Source organism: Oryzias melastigma, linkage group LG9 (assembly GCF_002922805.2).
Source record: "Oryzias melastigma strain HK-1 linkage group LG9, ASM292280v2, whole genome shotgun sequence".
Lineage (NCBI taxonomy): Eukaryota > Metazoa > Chordata > Actinopteri > Beloniformes > Adrianichthyidae > Oryzias > Oryzias melastigma.
This window is the reverse complement of record NC_050520.1, coordinates 23336375-23351841: the sequence shown is the minus strand read 5'-3', so window position 1 is coordinate 23351841 and position 15467 is coordinate 23336375. Positions and strand designations below refer to the sequence as shown.

The window sequence follows — 15467 nt, the reverse complement described above, 5'->3', positions numbered from 1 at the left end:
TTTTTACCTAATGTAATGAGAATTTACACAGAGAAATGTGAAGTTATTATGTGTTCACAGCATGCCCTCCAAACTGGCATTTGTTGAGATTGTTCTCGTTTGTAGCACAGTCTGTGGTTAGGACCCTCTGCACCGTTGCTCACATAAGCATGTGCAGACTTCAGACTGTAGGCCCGTCTGACGTAGCAAACCCAACCTCGGAGGAAGACGCCGTAAGTGTGCCACACTCAGTCACTGCAAAGGCAGTGTCTAGCGGATGCCAGATCACTGGCAGTGTAAATAACAAAGAACTTCGAGGCAAAAGCAACGAGGAGGAAAGAGTGAGAGGAAACTGCTCAAATGAGATTACGCTGCAGGCCACAATGTGGTCTGAAACAGCTGAGACAAATGAGGCATGTTTGAATGCACAGCAGAAGTGAGACAGAAAGCTATGAAACAGAAGGACGTTTGTTCTAATACTCAGCATATCTGTGGGAACACAACATTTTGACTATGCAAATGTGTGGAAATAATCCTATTGTTTTAATGTTCAATGGTGACATGGAAAATGTCTGATTCTAAAGAGTTCAAATCATATATTATACAACATTCTCACTAATTAAATAATGTTTGATCCACAACACGTGGAGCAGAAGAGAAGTCCTTTGTTTGGCTGCCAAATAGTGTGACACGTTTTAGAATAATTTATCACTTCTCCAAAAATGAAAGCATAAGGAGCTGTTAATGAATAGGGGTTTAACAATTCTTCGATGAATGGATTTATATTTCTATGTTTCAACCAGATCAATCTGTCTGAGGTAGGTTGTTAATTGTACAAATATAAAATAATTTCAAAATGAAATAAATTGATTATATCAATCTTGGAAAATACAATTTATTAAGACACAGTAGGTTTATTTGACTATAACATAGAAAAGTCCCATCAGAGCAGAACACACATGTGATGGAAGTAAAAACTGATCAATCCATCATTACAGTCCAATATCTGGAAACACTGAATTTTCTAAAGACATGTGACCATACAGTGTGGTAGAATGTTTTAATAATATTCAGTTTGTAGAACTTTGATAGATCGTTGAACTCACACTGGTGGAAGTTTTGGCTAAAAATGTACTGGATCGAGTTTAGGACAGAGAATCGAAACAAATCTGATCATTCAATAGGAACCAATGTAAGAATCTAGAAAGCACAAATTATTATATTAAAAGGAATCGTAACACCCCTATAAAAATGTCATGCAGCCTTCTAACGAAAGTTTTTCAATTCTGGTGCTTTTTCGTTTAAATTATCGTTTATTCGTTTATTATTTTAATAAGCCACTTGATTTTTTCCTCTTTTCCAATCATTCTAAGTTGTTGGATTTTAAAATTTTATGAACTGTAATTAATTTAGAGAAACAAGGGAACAGCTTAGTGCAATGTGGGTCACTCTTTAAAATGTAAAAAAGAGCTCCCACATTGTTGACAATATTGTACTGGATTCATAAAATGCTCCATAGTTTTGATTTTGAAATCAACATATCATGTAGAGCCTAGATAACGACTAAAATATAATGTAAACAAAAGGGATGAGTAGAATTTCGTTTTTAATATTTCAAGTTTTTTTTTTAATAACATTGATTAATCCCAGTAACTGCAGGAACTATTGTTTATATATATATATATATATATATATTGTTTTGTTAAAAAAAAAAAAAAACTATTGGCAGCATTTAACCAGCGAGAGGCGATATGAATGCCTAGCATGCAAAACTCAGGGTAAAGAAATACCAAGAACAATTGTAATCTCGCGAGAGCAATGACTTTGGCGCGAATAAATAAAGGGTTGTCTTTGAACACGGACGCTGTGGTTGCAGTTGTTTTTTTACCGGGGTATTTCTCTAGAATCGTCGAGTGGCTTCATTAAAAGTTCGTTTTACATATTAGACAAACGTATGAGATAATTTAGACAACTTAAAAGGTAAAAAAAAATATGTCAGGAGCCGCGTTTGATGACAGCGAGATCAACCAAGATGACAGCCAGGAGGACGTTATGACTCCAGCAGAGCTGATCGCCAAACTGGAAGAGGTGAGATCAAGCTAATAGGGTCTCAAACCTTCACTGTTTTTTTTTTCTTTTCTTCTCCCCAAGCTACTGTTTTTAACCAGTCTGTTATCTCTACCTTCACTGCTGTGCTCTTCTTTACTCTCAGGCGTGGCTGAATGAGAAGTTCTCCCCAGAACTGCAGGAGAACAAATCCGAAGTGGTGGAATGTGTGATGGAGCAGCTCACTCATATGGTAACAAATTCAATGCTCATCACCATCAGATCTTAGTGGCAGATCCACTTTAACTGGTTAGTTAGTACTAAGCTAAAAAAAATCAGGAGTCTGTTGAAATCAGGTTTACATGTGTAGCAGAATTTTAGTAATTGTAAGTTTTCTTAGATTATTACAGTTCAAAAATCAGGTCATAGTGCATGTTTTAAACAAAGTATGTCTTTCTTTGTTTAGTTATGCTGAATCAGAGCAATCCCATTTCCCATTGCTGAGAGCTCAGGAGCTTGTGACCCGCCCAGTGTATTTTCTATGTCACAAATATACGGCAAGGTCAAATGGCATGGTGTTGTTTTTTTTGTCTACTCCTGATGATTGATTTAAAGAAAAAAATGCTCACAGGGTTCCCACTGTGTCTTAAAAAGTCTTAAAAGCATTGAATTTGGAAATAATACATTAAAATTCTTTGAAAAAGTCTTGAATCTTGATATCCGAGCAATTTTCAAACACTTAATTTGATCAATTGGTGTAAATAAACAGTGAGAGAATCAATTATCATACACCAATACGCTGAATGCCCACTGCTGGTTTAAAGAAAAGAAGTGTGCTAAAGCATCATGGCACAGTCTACACGATAAGAAGCTACAATTTTGCTCATTAAATTGGGGGGGTTAAAATGAGAAATAGATTTAGAAATTGTTTTTAATTTTTCACAAAAGTCTGAAATTTAATTTTAAGTAACTTTTATAAAACTTGTACTCAGAAAATGCAATTTTAAACCTAATTTTTCATTGTCCATGTCCTCCATCAACAGGAAAATGCCACAAGAACATGTTCAAAACTCCAAAAACATGATTTGGAGTAGGTCTCTAATATAATCATCCAAATTTAGATAGTTTAATCTGTAAATCCAAACTCTGAGACAAAAAGGTTTACTCTCAAGGACAAAAGGAACATCAGTTTTTCTTGTAAATAAACGTATGCTTTTCCCATTATTGTTAGCAAAGTGCTCATCAACTTCTTTGCCTACAGGAGTCCAACTTGCAGCGAGTGAAGAAAGGCGACACCAAGGCCAGCATACATCGCATGGAAGTAGACCGGATCCGCTTTGTCCTCACCAGTTACCTGCGCTCCCGACTGCAGAAAGTCAGTTGTGTGGAAGGTGTTCAGTAAAGCTCCGGTCTCATTCTATAAATATACAAACAGAGCTTCCTTTCTGTGTGTTTAGATTGAGAAGTTTTTCCCTCATGTCCTGGAGAGAGAAAAGACTCGAGCTGATGGAGAGCCATCCCTGCTTTCCCCAGAGGAGTTTGCATTTGCCAAAGAGTGAGCGTGGTTGAGTTAAACAGACATTTTTATACCATTTTGAATAAAACAATTTGCCTAAATGAAAAAGTATATATTTTTCAGATACTACGACAACACAGAAGCATACCTTAAAGCAGTAGCTCTGAAGCGGATGCCTCCTAACCTACAGAGCATCGACATGCTCAAAGCAGGTCTCTTCCTTTTTTTGTACCTGACATGTTCCTCGTTTATTGTGGTGTTATTTGTACTCTTAATATTTAATGGACTTTTTTTTTAACTGCAGTTCCAGAGCCCTGCTTAGACTCATTTGTGTTTCTACGAGTTAAAGAGAAACAAGAAAACATCTTGATCGAGCCTGAAACCGATGATCAGAGGTACTAAATCTATTTTTACGGAACTCCTCCTATGAAAGAAAAATAATGAGATGTCAAGTGTTTTCTACCATCCCACCAGCAGGTGGCAAAGTTTTTTCCCCACTCTGTTACATCTGTCTTTTCCAATTTCCAACCAAGTGATAACTCTGTGACTCATTTGCCAGAGAGTATGTTGTGGATCTGGAAGAGGGCTCGCAGCACTTGATGCGGTATCGCACCATCGCGCCGCTCATCTCAAGTGGAGCCGTGCAGCTGATCTGAAGACTCCAGTAAGATGCTCTCAGTCTTGACTCATCTTTCTTGATAGCTTCAAACTCTCACATAGGCATCTGCTGATCTTACATAAGCTGGTGCTGTTCAGTGATGTTTATTTTTTAGCTCAAATGATCTGTAAAATCAATGTTTACAGTGTAATAAACTCTGTATTTTACCTACATACAGAGAAATTGAGAGCTTGATTGATTGATTGATTGGTTTATTTCAAGCATAGCATAGATTGAAAAAAATAAAGGACAAAACACATTTATTTCAAACTCATTACAGAAACAATTAAATGCATTGATTAGAAAATAGAAAACGAAAATAAAACACACTTATGTCACATTTTCTTCATTCATTTTTGTGATAACTAACTAAAGTCAGTAGAGTTTGATTGATTGCTTGAAAAGGAGTGGGAAGAAGCGAACTTATATAATCCCACCCCTACTTAATTACTTCGTTTCAATGTTTAGCATAACTATGTAATCCGGTTGTTGTTGTTTTTTTTTTTTTTTGTAATTCCCAATAGTAAAGTGAAGTGCTTGTTGATTATTGATTAATCTCATCAAACATTATTTCAGTAAACAGTAACATCAATCATACATCATATAACAGATATACAATACTCATTGATTATCATCAAAATACAAATGCAGAAAAAATAATCATTACAAGTAACAATAGAGTTCTTATTGATCATTCTCTGAAATAATTCTTATATATTTTCAGTAAACATTATTGATTCACACAATTCATGAACTAACTGATTTTTTATGTTGCAGGTTTGCCCTCCGTTGTTGTAATTTTGTGCTGCTGTAAAAGACAAGTGGAAAAAGTTTTCTTTCTGGATTCAATAACCTATGACCCAAATGCAGATACATACTTGGACATCTTTATGTTGATTTGCAGAACTGCCTATTTTTTCTATATTTTATATTTTCTAGCAATGCAAAAATCCTAGCAATTTGTCATCCATGAAAAGAAAAATGGCATTTTATGGCAGCAACATCCATTGGTGTAATGTATATATTTGTTAATGTAAATAATAGTTGTTTTCTGAAAGCTTTTGTTTGTGTATTTTCATTGTCAAAAAATAAATAAATCAAAATCTAATTGCTTCTCTTATTTCATCTTCCACAATCTTTTACATGAAGTGGCAAGTTAAACTCTTTTCTGCTCAAGGGAATCGATGAGACTTGTCTTTATCTTGTCCAACACAGTTACTGGAATCCTGCTGTTATGAAAGAGTTTTAATGGGAGCAATCAGAGCTCATTGTTTCCTCTCACACCAGAGCGCAGTAATTGGAGCTAATAAGAAACTGTGATGAAGTGCGTGTTTCATTAGCGCACTGTCATCTTGGCCTGCAGTGCTGATTCTGATCATTTAAAGCCTTTGTTTGTTAGAATTCTTCATCTATTAAAGGTAAGTAAATGTTGTTTGAATATTTTTTTATTTGCAAAAATTGTCAAATTTGAGAAAAACAATGTTTTTTAATATTTCAGGTGTGCTGTTGGTCATATGAGCTTTTGAGGTCAGTAAAGTGATGCGTTTTATTTCAGCTTCTCCTTTTACCTCTTACGTGTTTGTGTGTGACCCTTTACATGCATCTGAGTCATGGATACCCTGGTGTTTAGCCTGCTGAGACCTGTTTTTAATCCGCTCTTTCTCCCGGCCTGTAGGACATCGATCCACTTGGAGCTTCGGCCAAAACACTAAAAGCTTAGAGCCCCGCCTCTGTGCAGGCCGTCTCCACTGAGGTCTGAGAATAGACCACAGGATGACTGAGATGTTTTCCACAAAGCAGAGTGGAATTACATGCAGCAGAGCCCTTACGCTCGCACCATCACGTAAACATCATCCGAGCTGATAACACGCTTTTAGTTTCCTCAATCTTCCTGAATTCTGCTTGTTTCTACAAGAAATATACGTCAAAGGAATTTTTGAGGAAAACATAAAGAAATCAAAAAGAACAGATGAGTTCAGAACTGCAACCGCTCAGCTGATTGGTCAGCAGAGTCTGGTGGGTGTGGCAAACACTCAACTCCGCTATATAAATATGAATGGCCCAGTGACAGCTACTTTGAGGTACAATTTCCAGTCTGACTTGGTTTCAGTGACTGCAACCACATGTACAACAAATAGCTTCAGACATGTTTTGTTTTTACTGGTTTTGACCATTTTGTTCTTGTTTTCCAGAATGTGAAGAAGTCCGGTCCAGAGTTGTGTTTGCAAACTCTTTTCCTGTGGAGTACATTTATAGGATCTGCCTCACAAAGTGCATATTCTGAAGCAACAGACTGCTGTATTTCTTGCAGCTGCTGGTCTGATTGGGGTCAATGGCTCATTCAAAAGGCCTTGTGGAGATTGCCGTCAGGCTGTGCTTGGACCAACGTAAACAGCTGTGCCCTCATGTGTGGGTCCCCATCCTGAAGCCCCTGCGTCCTTGCATCCGCACTCCGGTTTCAGAGCTCTACCCTGTTGGCATCTTGAGTCAGAATGATCTGGACCACCCTCTTCTATCCATCCTCGATGACGTAGATGATGACATTTTGACCCCGATCAAGGAGAAGCGTGTGGTTTTTGCTGACTCACAGGGCTTTTCCCTGACAGATGTACGACTCTTTTCTGACGAAGAAGAAGAGCAATCTGACCTCGATCTGCTGCCCACGCTGCAGGATTTAGGAAGCATGACAGGGGACGGCTACAGTTGCACTGTCAGCACCTCCTGCCCAGGGACAAGCCTCAAACTGGGCTTTGCACAGCCCTCTTTGGATTTCCAGGCCTTCCGTTCTAAACTGGCAGAGAGCATGGTGATCCTGGAGTGCTGCACCATTAGTGAACAGACCCTCCGCGGTACAGTGCGGGTCAGGAACATCACGTTCCAGAAGGACGTGCGAATGCGCATCACCTTCAACTCTTGGCTGAGTTACAGAGATGTCCCTTGCACATACCTGCAGAAGCGCTTCGGAGGACCTCAGACAGACATCTTTGAGTTCTCCACAGATATTCCAAAGGTGATCGATGCCAAGCGGAGAATAGAATTCTGTTTCATCTACTTGCCAGTGGGTTACAGCGAGCCTTTTTGGGACAATAACTATGGAAAAAACTACAGCATTTCGGTTTGCGTGAACTCACACCTCTGTTGTGGGAAGAGGATGAAAGAGTAAACTAACCTTTAACCATAGCATTTTTTAGCATACATTTATGAATAAAATTAATTTACTGTTAGTTTTATTTTATTTGCAGTTTATATTACTTTGTTTAAATTTATTTTAATACCCACTTTGCGTATGTAAATGTATTTTTGCACCCACCTTTATTTTGGAGTTGTGTTTATTATGGATGTGTAATAGCAAGAGTCTGGTGATACGATATGTGTCACAATACAATTTGTATCACAATGTTTCCCAAGATTGCACCAGAACAATTTTTTTAAGAGCATGACTTAGAAAAAACACTTTACCTGAATATTAATGCGTCTGTCATTGTAATCTTATCTTCGTAGCACCACAATCTGCATTTTTTTAATGATGCTGGCGGCAGCGTGGCTTTTAGTTCTGTACCCATCCCAAGTAAGAATTAGAGTAGTACATATCTCACAACAACAAAAACTGTGAGGGTGACTAAACATTTAGGACAGATTCTCACGAGATCTTGTTGTTTTGGTCGTGGTGTAGACAAGTGGTCGGGATTTAGGTGGAAAACAAAAGTAAAACGCTGAAGGATGCTCATAAATAATTAAATATTTTCTTGTCAGCATTTTGAATCGATACAAGTATCACCAAATGAAGTATTGCGATATATCGCCGTATCAATTTTTCCCAACGCCCCTAGTATTTATTGTTCTATTCAACTGAACCATATTGGACTGACCGCCATGAATAGAATTCATGGTGCCATTTCTTTCATTGAGGGCATTTTTCCTGCACAGGTCAGAAATTACTGTACTGGGGGAGGCAGGAGCCTCGTAGCAGGAGGAGAGAGCTAATCATAGCTCAGCTCTTTCGAAGGCCTCCAGTGTGCTCTCAGAGATTTACTGCAGGCAGCTTAAAAGATATTATCTTCTGATGTCCAATACCCCCACAGCCATTCAAGCAGCCCTCACTGTCATTTTTCACAGATCAGTACATTTCTATAGGAATTTCTGCCTTCAGGTTTGAAAGAGATAAAGTTTTTCATGTGGATGCAGCAGATTGCTGTTAAAGTCTAAACTGGATTTGAAGGTCTCATTTTCAACTTTTTGGCAGGGGCTTGGAAAAAAGAAGCTGCTTAAAATAACTTGTGTTTATGTTTTCAAACAGTTCCATGGATGCCAAGAAGACACCTGAAGTGACCTGTTATGACTTGAAGTATACAAATCCTTTATTTTTAGAATGTCTTTTAATTAGGTATTTTCATAAAGCATCCATGTTTGTGTACTTTTGTCACCATTCTCAGATTCCCAAAGTAAAAGCCAGTTGTTGAAATAAAAATGTAAAAGTTCAACTAAAGAATGCTCTCCACAGTGTTCTCACCAGATGAAGGACGTGGTTGTTTTTTTTCTTTGTCCATCTCCATGTCATTCATAGCTGCAAACTCAAAGCCTGCCTTCATCATTTCAGCGTCCCACACTGATATTACACACTTTGCAGCTCGGATCTTTCTTTGCATTGGCTGTGGTCAAGCTCATGAGCTGGTGATGTCCACTGATCTGCTCCACTGTGCCCCGATCCAAATGAACCGGTTCGGTGAAAAGAATCTCCAGTATGACATCACTGGCATGGCAGTACAAAGGCTCCTCCTCCGGCCTTTCAGGAGCGATGTATGTCAAGAAAGGATTGGAGGCCAAGTCCAGCATTGGCAGGCGGGTACGACAGAAAGTGTCTCCCTCAGAGCCCATGGGCGCCAGAACCAGCACCACATAGTGGTAAGCTGTGTACATACAGTAGAAGTCTGCGAAGTACAGGCAGACGTTGGGGTTCAACAGCTGTCCCGCTGGGATCTGGAATCTTAAGGGTCCGTATGGGGAGTCGTTTGGGGGGAGCCCTGTATCAAACTCTGTATTGCAACTGAAGAAAACTCCCTGTAGTTTGCCGTTGACAGGAGAGCCATGACTTCCGCTACTGTCTTTCAGGGCTGGACGCATCAGACCTCCGCATTCCCTCCTTTTCAAGAAATGACAAGGACATAAGAATTGGTAGTTTTGAGCAATACTTCATGCAATCAAAGATGAAGAAAGTGACTGACCTGACATAATCGAAGTACTCTGGGTGCTGGTTGCGGTAAAAGACTGAGAACTTCAGCAGTCTCCCTGCAGAGCCACTTGCCTTGTCAAGAAGCTGCTGTAGGTGTTCCATTGCATAGTCTGGAAAGATGTTTGATAAGGTGTACACAACATCCCAATGATCATCAATGCTTCCGGTGTTTGTTCTGATTATATTCAGCTCTTACCCCCAGTGCAAAACTCCACCACCTGGCTCCACTCTGAAACCTGGTAGTCACCGTCTGGTTGCCGGACAGCAGTTTGAACAGCAACACAGTACTCTGTCCGTGGGCTGAGGAACCAGTGTCCCCTCACAGCCATGGGGAGAGGCACCGCCTTGGCCACCAGCTTGGTCGGCACATCCTGGATAATATAGCAAGAAGTAGTTAGTGTCAAGAATTGCTCCATTAAACAAATTTACATTAGTAGTTTGATGGACGGCCTTATGCAGGGGCTGATGTAATCAGGATTTATCTAATTGAATTAATGGCTTTGTTTTGGTCAATGCCTCCAAGTAACAGATAATAATTATAACTCTGACCTCAGAAATCCGTGACAACACCTGTGATACTAGTTTGTCTGTGCCACTTTGTGTCAAATCCGGAAGAAGCTTGCTTTGCTAGTCAATACCTTGACTCAATTAGCACGTTTTCTAATTCTGAACACAGACGGCTTCATTAGGTCACAATTAGTAAATATGTTGTGCATCTGCAGAGTTTTTTTTTTTCAATTTGCTGCATTTCTTAGTTGTACAGATTATTCTGTTGTGTGGTTTTAATATTTTTGGATGCTGTTTTAGTTCTAAGGAATAAAAGTGAGGTCACTGTTTTAGTTCAGCTCTCAGAAATGCCAACATTTTCTAGTGCAGGCTGCCTAAACTTCGATTAGTTCACAGAAAAGTGCAGTCATTAGAGTTAAAAGTACATATTTGTGTATGTCAAGTGATTTGAGTGATGCAGACAAAAAGTTGGTATCTGTATAACAAAGCATTGCTTGTATAAGAGAGCTGGACTGAGTGATCCCGCCCCCCCTTGCATTCCAAATAGGAAATAGCTGCTGGCCAAAATCTTATAGACGTGCATTCTTGCTCTGGTACTTTTTTTTAACATTTTCTTGCTAATTCTAATATTTTTGAAATGTTTTTCTTTACCCCAAGTTATTCAAGTTATAAACTGACCAACCAGATGCCTCCGTAAAAGCATGTGGTGCCAACTGTGTGATTATTTGACTGACAGATTCTCTTAAACTCGCTTTCAGTGGAAGGAGTGTGGAAGACGCTCACTCGTGATTGGCGACAGTAGTTGCCATACTCGGACCAATCACTGCCGTCTGATTCCAACATGGCGACGTTCGTATCGCGATCGCGGAAAAATGACCATAGAATTGGCTTCATTTCACTCAGAAGTAAGGCATTTTCTCTGGGTAATGTCACACTCACTCAGTCCAGTTCTCATATACAGTCAATGAGTAGAAATACTTGCTGAGCTTGACAGTATGAACCTAGCCACACTCATGTACTAAAACATGCTATATGCAAAGAATTGTTTACATATTTTTACAAAACATTGGTTCCTTTTTTTTGTTTTGTGTTTAATTGTGACTCTGATGATCCACATTGGGACTGACTAACTTGGAAACAATTCTGTGCTGCTGTTGAATTTGTCAGCTTTAGTTCACTTTAAAAAGAAGCAATATTCCAGTGAGTCACAGGCCTGAAGCTATTTACTACACACACTTTTGCTTTTTGCTTCTATTGGAAGTGACTGAAAGGGCGCAACTATACTCTGTTCAGACCACCACAGAATATCATGAAGCAGCCATCCTGCAAACCTTCTGCTAAACCAAATGTAGAAATTTTACCAATTAGGTTTGTGAACCAGGAACAAAAACTGCAGCACAGATCAGACTTGCTGCAGGGTTAAAATGACACACAAGATCATGAAGCAGAAACAGACCCTGTGCTTGAAGCGGTTGCCGTCTCTGTTTTCTTTGCGGCTCAGGTCAATAAAGAAGTGCGTGGCCCTCTCAGTGTCTTCAGGGGTCATATCCCACATGATGCGGAAGGAGTCGCAGGTCACCTCACAGATCTGAATATTGCAAGGAGTGGAGAGAGGGGTGTCCATGTCTGCAATCTGTCATTAGAACAAGACAGAAAAGTACATTGTCACGCTATAGAATTTTGACAAAATATTTAAGCTATGAAACAATGGATGAACTCATCTGAAGGGTGAATCGAATAAATCTCACATCCAAGGTTTATTATGCTGGTGTGTATTAATTTATTTAAATATTTTTAGTCTTTATCTTTTTTTCATTCTAAATTGACATTTCACAACTGAAAATGCTCCCAGCTGTGTGAATAGGTTTGGATTTTTTCAATGTGTGTCATAATCTACCAAAGAAAGACATATTTTGCAGCGTCCATCAAATTTCTTAAGTGATTTTAATAGGGGGCACACACATTTATGAACTGTTGAAAAAAAATGTCCATTATTATTTTTATTTTTTTTAATTTTAGACAGTTGAGCAACAGTGGCAGGTTGAGTGCATTCATGTCTCTGTAGTTGCCTTTTAGCAGTTGGATGCAGGTGGCTGCACGCAGTCTTGACTGTAATCTGCTTTTCAGCTCTACCTTATTTCAATAAATGTCAATTTCCTGCCTTTTATTCGTGTTTTCACTTAGTTTTTACCTAAATTTGGCCCAGATTCCCTACCAATTCATCCACATTTTGCTTAAGAGATTCCTCCATCTGGAGTTTGTATCAGCATTCAGCTCCTTTAATACAGTTGACAAAAGCCTTATTCTTCTCCTTGTTGAAGTTTAATCTAACATCTGTAAGCCAGGGGAGAAGATTGAAATGAACGCTTATTAAAAGCACCCTTGTGGTGAAAATATGCTTGTTCGTAATTGTAGCTAAAAATATCCCGCTCAGTTTTGTGCTTCATATGATCCCACACATGCCAGGTGTGGAGTGGAGTTGTTGTGATGTGGCTGGATCTGCTCAAGTGCCCTGCAGTCAGGATGATGGACAGACTTCAGCTGCCTATTAAAGGCCGTGAACTGTGAAATTTCTTCGAGCTTTCGAGCTGGGACTGTGCGGCTGCACGAGACACGTGTGTCTCCATGCGTCTGTTTTCCAGCTGCTGCTCTCATTTCTAACCATCGTGCCTTTTCCAGCCATAGAAACTGGGGCAAGAGGAGATTCTCACGGGACGAGTGATCAAAGCACCACGCCTCTGAGTGTGCACCACTTTGGTTTGAATACCAGCGAGCACAGTTCAAACCCGGGTTTTCATTCCACTTACACACACCCTCATTAAGAAATTGATCTAAATGAAGGAGCTGGAGTTTGTCTCCGGTTGCAATAGACTTCTAATCCGAATACGGCAGCTGGATTTAGCTGATTATGATGAGCTCTCACATCACAAAGCATAACTCATTAGGTCATACATGCATTGGGTTCTCTAATCTTTCTCCAAAATAATTAGTCACATGTTTTGCTGTCAAAATAATGATAAGGACATATAGAGCAACTATTTTGCTCAAAATGTGGTGATTGTCTTTAAGGCTGCAAAAATAAACGAGGAGCAAAAAGAGATCTTGTGTCTTGAGGATGAAGCACAGTAAGTAGGTGATCTGAATAATTTTATTTTTATAAAAATGATTATATTCTCATAAAACTGGCACTTTTAAAATACAAGGTGTGAAGAAAGTTGGGTAAAATGTCACTGAGAGTGCCTGTGCACCTTTTTAGAATAGCATCAAATACTAATTATGAATCCACATTTACTGTTTCCTCCTTTAAAGCTTGCAGAAATGTCCCATCACAACTTAACATGAAGGAATCCCACAAACCACCTGGATGTGCATACATTATGTTGCAGTGGTGTTGCCTTCAGTGCACTTAAAGAAAGCATCACTGAAAAAACTCTTATTTGAAAATGTCTTACTTGTTTGAAGGTAGAAAGCCAAGACGAACAGCTCCGGCTCCTTATTTTGCCTTCCACTTGCCTCCTGAGATGCTGGCGATGACAGATCCCTCAGGAAAACTGATTAGGAGGTGAAACAAACACACACACACATACACTCCTCTCCTCCTCTTCATCCTCTTCCTGACTGTTTCTCGCTCTCTGCATCACACAAACAGTCTAACCCCACCTCCCCTTTTCCACCCTCCCTCCCCTCCTCCCAATCTCGGTTTTGCTCTGAGCATTGCATGATGTTTACTTGACTTCTGTGCAGCCACACAGGATGAATAAATACCCAGAAAAAAAATCCAGCAGCCATGTGACCTTAGTAGGATATGCACTCAACCTCATCAGCATCACCATTTTGTCAGCCAACCATACACTACCCATCACTTGGCAGTAAATCTGCCCCGAAGTGCAAAATCACTTAGCCGCTTTCATAAATGTCATCTCTCAAACATGGAGATGCAGTGAGAGCTGGAAGCCAAACACATAGCATAACCATCACGACATACTACGCTGGCTTTCCCAAAAAGATTAATCTCTCAGTGTTTTCCTGAGGATTACATGGAACACCATCAAGACCTCAAAAAATATACGTGCGCCAACTGTTATGCCATATGGCCTTACTCGACAGGGCTTCTCCCCCCAGCCTATCCCCGAGCGAGGGATGCCACACTATAAGTCCCAAGTAAGCAGATTTTTACCAGCATTCATTGTCAAAAGGATGTTTTTGTTGTTATTGTTTTCTCTCTTGTTGTTCTAGCCTCAAAGGACGACTCAACATAGGATTATTTCAGCGATTAAAAAAAGCTCTTTCAGATTTAAGCACTAATCTGCTACTGAAACAATAGATATAAATGTAGGATAGAGTCCAAAGTGAGAGTGCATTCCTTTCACCGACCTATATTTGATGTATTTCAGAAATAGTCATGATGTGTTGCCATAATTCCACGGACAGTGTGCAGTACTGAGGAGCCTAATTTACTTTCAGTCACTAGCAGAGAAGTGATGCCCTCGAAATGTAATTAAACTGCAATCATCCATCATCAGTCATGGCAATTGAGACTGTCCATGAAACCCTTTCTGCTCTGGAGATAAGTACACACTTTTGTCCTAGAAGAGATCAATTTGGAAGGATAGATTGACTCCTGCTGTTTTTGGATGGTTTTTCATTTTGTGTATATCGAAAATAAAAATGTCTATAGTTTGTAACAAGTTATTCTTAAATAAAAAATCTTATAAGATATGTAGTTTTAAACAACATTTTACACTCTAGATCTAAAATTTCCCTTTATTACTTGCTCACACCAAACCAATACGACACTAATGTCATGCAGCAGATAAAAAAGGTAACCTGAACTTTCCCAGTTTGTATTTATTTAAGAACATTAATTTATTCATATTTTTCATATATTAAAGAAATGCATATCCTTTCATTCTTAATTTATATAGAATGTTTCCAAATGTTATACAAATATTATGACAACATAATACACAATAGGAACAATTAATATCTACATGAAACATTCGGTTTAATTTCTTAAAGATGTGAGGCTCTATTTAGAGTTTTTACCAGATTTCACTCAATTAAAAGCATTTGTGGATTTTTGCTCAAATTGTTTAACTTCTGGAAAACTATTTTGTCCTTTTACTGTTTTTTTTTAAACTACATGCATTTTTTTACTCATTGTATGTTTATGTTGCATTAGCCCACAAGTGTTTAACAGAAAACAATCAAGCAAACAACTGTTGTAAACAAATGCCTCACCTTTTGGTTCTTAAAACATGAAATGTTTATTTCAAAACTATAAATAACATTAACTCATGCTAAAAGTTTTTAGGATTCTGAAACAGCTTGCAGGAGAACTAATACATGTTATGTCAGGACTGCAACAACTCTAAGAAACTATATATTTAATTTTATTTTTGTTTTTCTCGATTTTACTATAGTGACTTTAAAATCTGTGGAATTTGGTATAATGCTACAATGATTTTTGTTGACTATGGATTCTTAATTAAATCAAAATCAAATTAAATTAACATGCATTAAAATTCCTG

General features: G+C 38.7%; 3 protein-coding genes across 3 annotated transcripts; 2 read left to right on the top strand and 1 right to left on the bottom strand.

Moving 5' to 3' along the window:
- Positions 1-1786: 1786 nt before the first annotated feature.
- Positions 1787-5231, top strand: gins4 (GINS complex subunit 4 (Sld5 homolog)). Its single transcript, XM_024276037.2, has 8 exons — positions 1787-2067; positions 2192-2278; positions 3287-3400; positions 3483-3580; positions 3665-3753; positions 3846-3936; positions 4101-4205; positions 4977-5231. The coding sequence occupies exons 1-7, from the start codon at positions 1972-1974 to the stop codon at positions 4195-4197; spliced, it is 672 nt and encodes a 223-aa protein (XP_024131805.1). The 5' UTR covers positions 1787-1971; the 3' UTR covers positions 4198-4205; positions 4977-5231.
- A 651-nt stretch (positions 5232-5882) lies between these two features.
- On the top strand, positions 5883-7913 carry zgc:77112 (uncharacterized protein LOC406459 homolog). The gene has a single exon (XM_024276035.2). The coding sequence runs from the start codon at positions 6532-6534 to the stop codon at positions 7360-7362; it is 831 nt and encodes a 276-aa protein (XP_024131803.1). The 5' UTR covers positions 5883-6531; the 3' UTR covers positions 7363-7913.
- A 5-nt stretch (positions 7914-7918) lies between these two features.
- Positions 7919-14413, bottom strand: LOC112148732 (phytanoyl-CoA hydroxylase-interacting protein). The gene is made up of 5 exons (XM_024276034.2): positions 13389-14413; positions 11393-11569; positions 9626-9800; positions 9422-9539; positions 7919-9339 (listed from the first exon to the last, which is right to left on the bottom strand). Exons 2-5 carry the CDS (start codon positions 11558-11560, stop codon positions 8793-8795), a joined length of 1008 nt encoding a protein of 335 aa, XP_024131802.1. The 5' UTR covers positions 11561-11569; positions 13389-14413; the 3' UTR covers positions 7919-8792.
- Positions 14414-15467: the final 1054 nt, after the last annotated feature.

Excerpts from the sequence above, each read along its gene's own strand:
- gins4 (XM_024276037.2), top strand. The coding sequence starts at position 1,972 with ATGTCAGGAGCCGCGTTTGATGACAGCGAGATCAACCAAGATGACAGC. Across the intron at positions 3,401-3,482 it reads TGCGCTCCCGACTGCAGAAA|ATTGAGAAGTTTTTCCCTCA; the intron begins GTCAGTTGTGTG and ends CTGTGTGTTTAG. Across the intron at positions 3,937-4,100 it reads CCTGAAACCGATGATCAGAG|AGAGTATGTTGTGGATCTGG; the intron begins GTACTAAATCTA and ends CTCATTTGCCAG.
- zgc:77112 (XM_024276035.2), top strand. The coding sequence starts at position 6,532 with ATGGCTCATTCAAAAGGCCTTGTGGAGATTGCCGTCAGGCTGTGCTTG.
- LOC112148732 (XM_024276034.2), bottom strand. The coding sequence starts at position 11,560 with ATGGACACCCCTCTCTCCACTCCTTGCAATATTCAGATCTGTGAGGTG. Across the intron at positions 9,801-11,392 it reads GCAACCGCTTCAAGCACAGG|GATGTGCCGACCAAGCTGGT; the intron begins GTCTGTTTCTGC and ends TATATTATCCAG. Across the intron at positions 9,340-9,421 it reads GAGTACTTCGATTATGTCAG|GAGGGAATGCGGAGGTCTGA; the intron begins GTCAGTCACTTT and ends TTTCTTGAAAAG.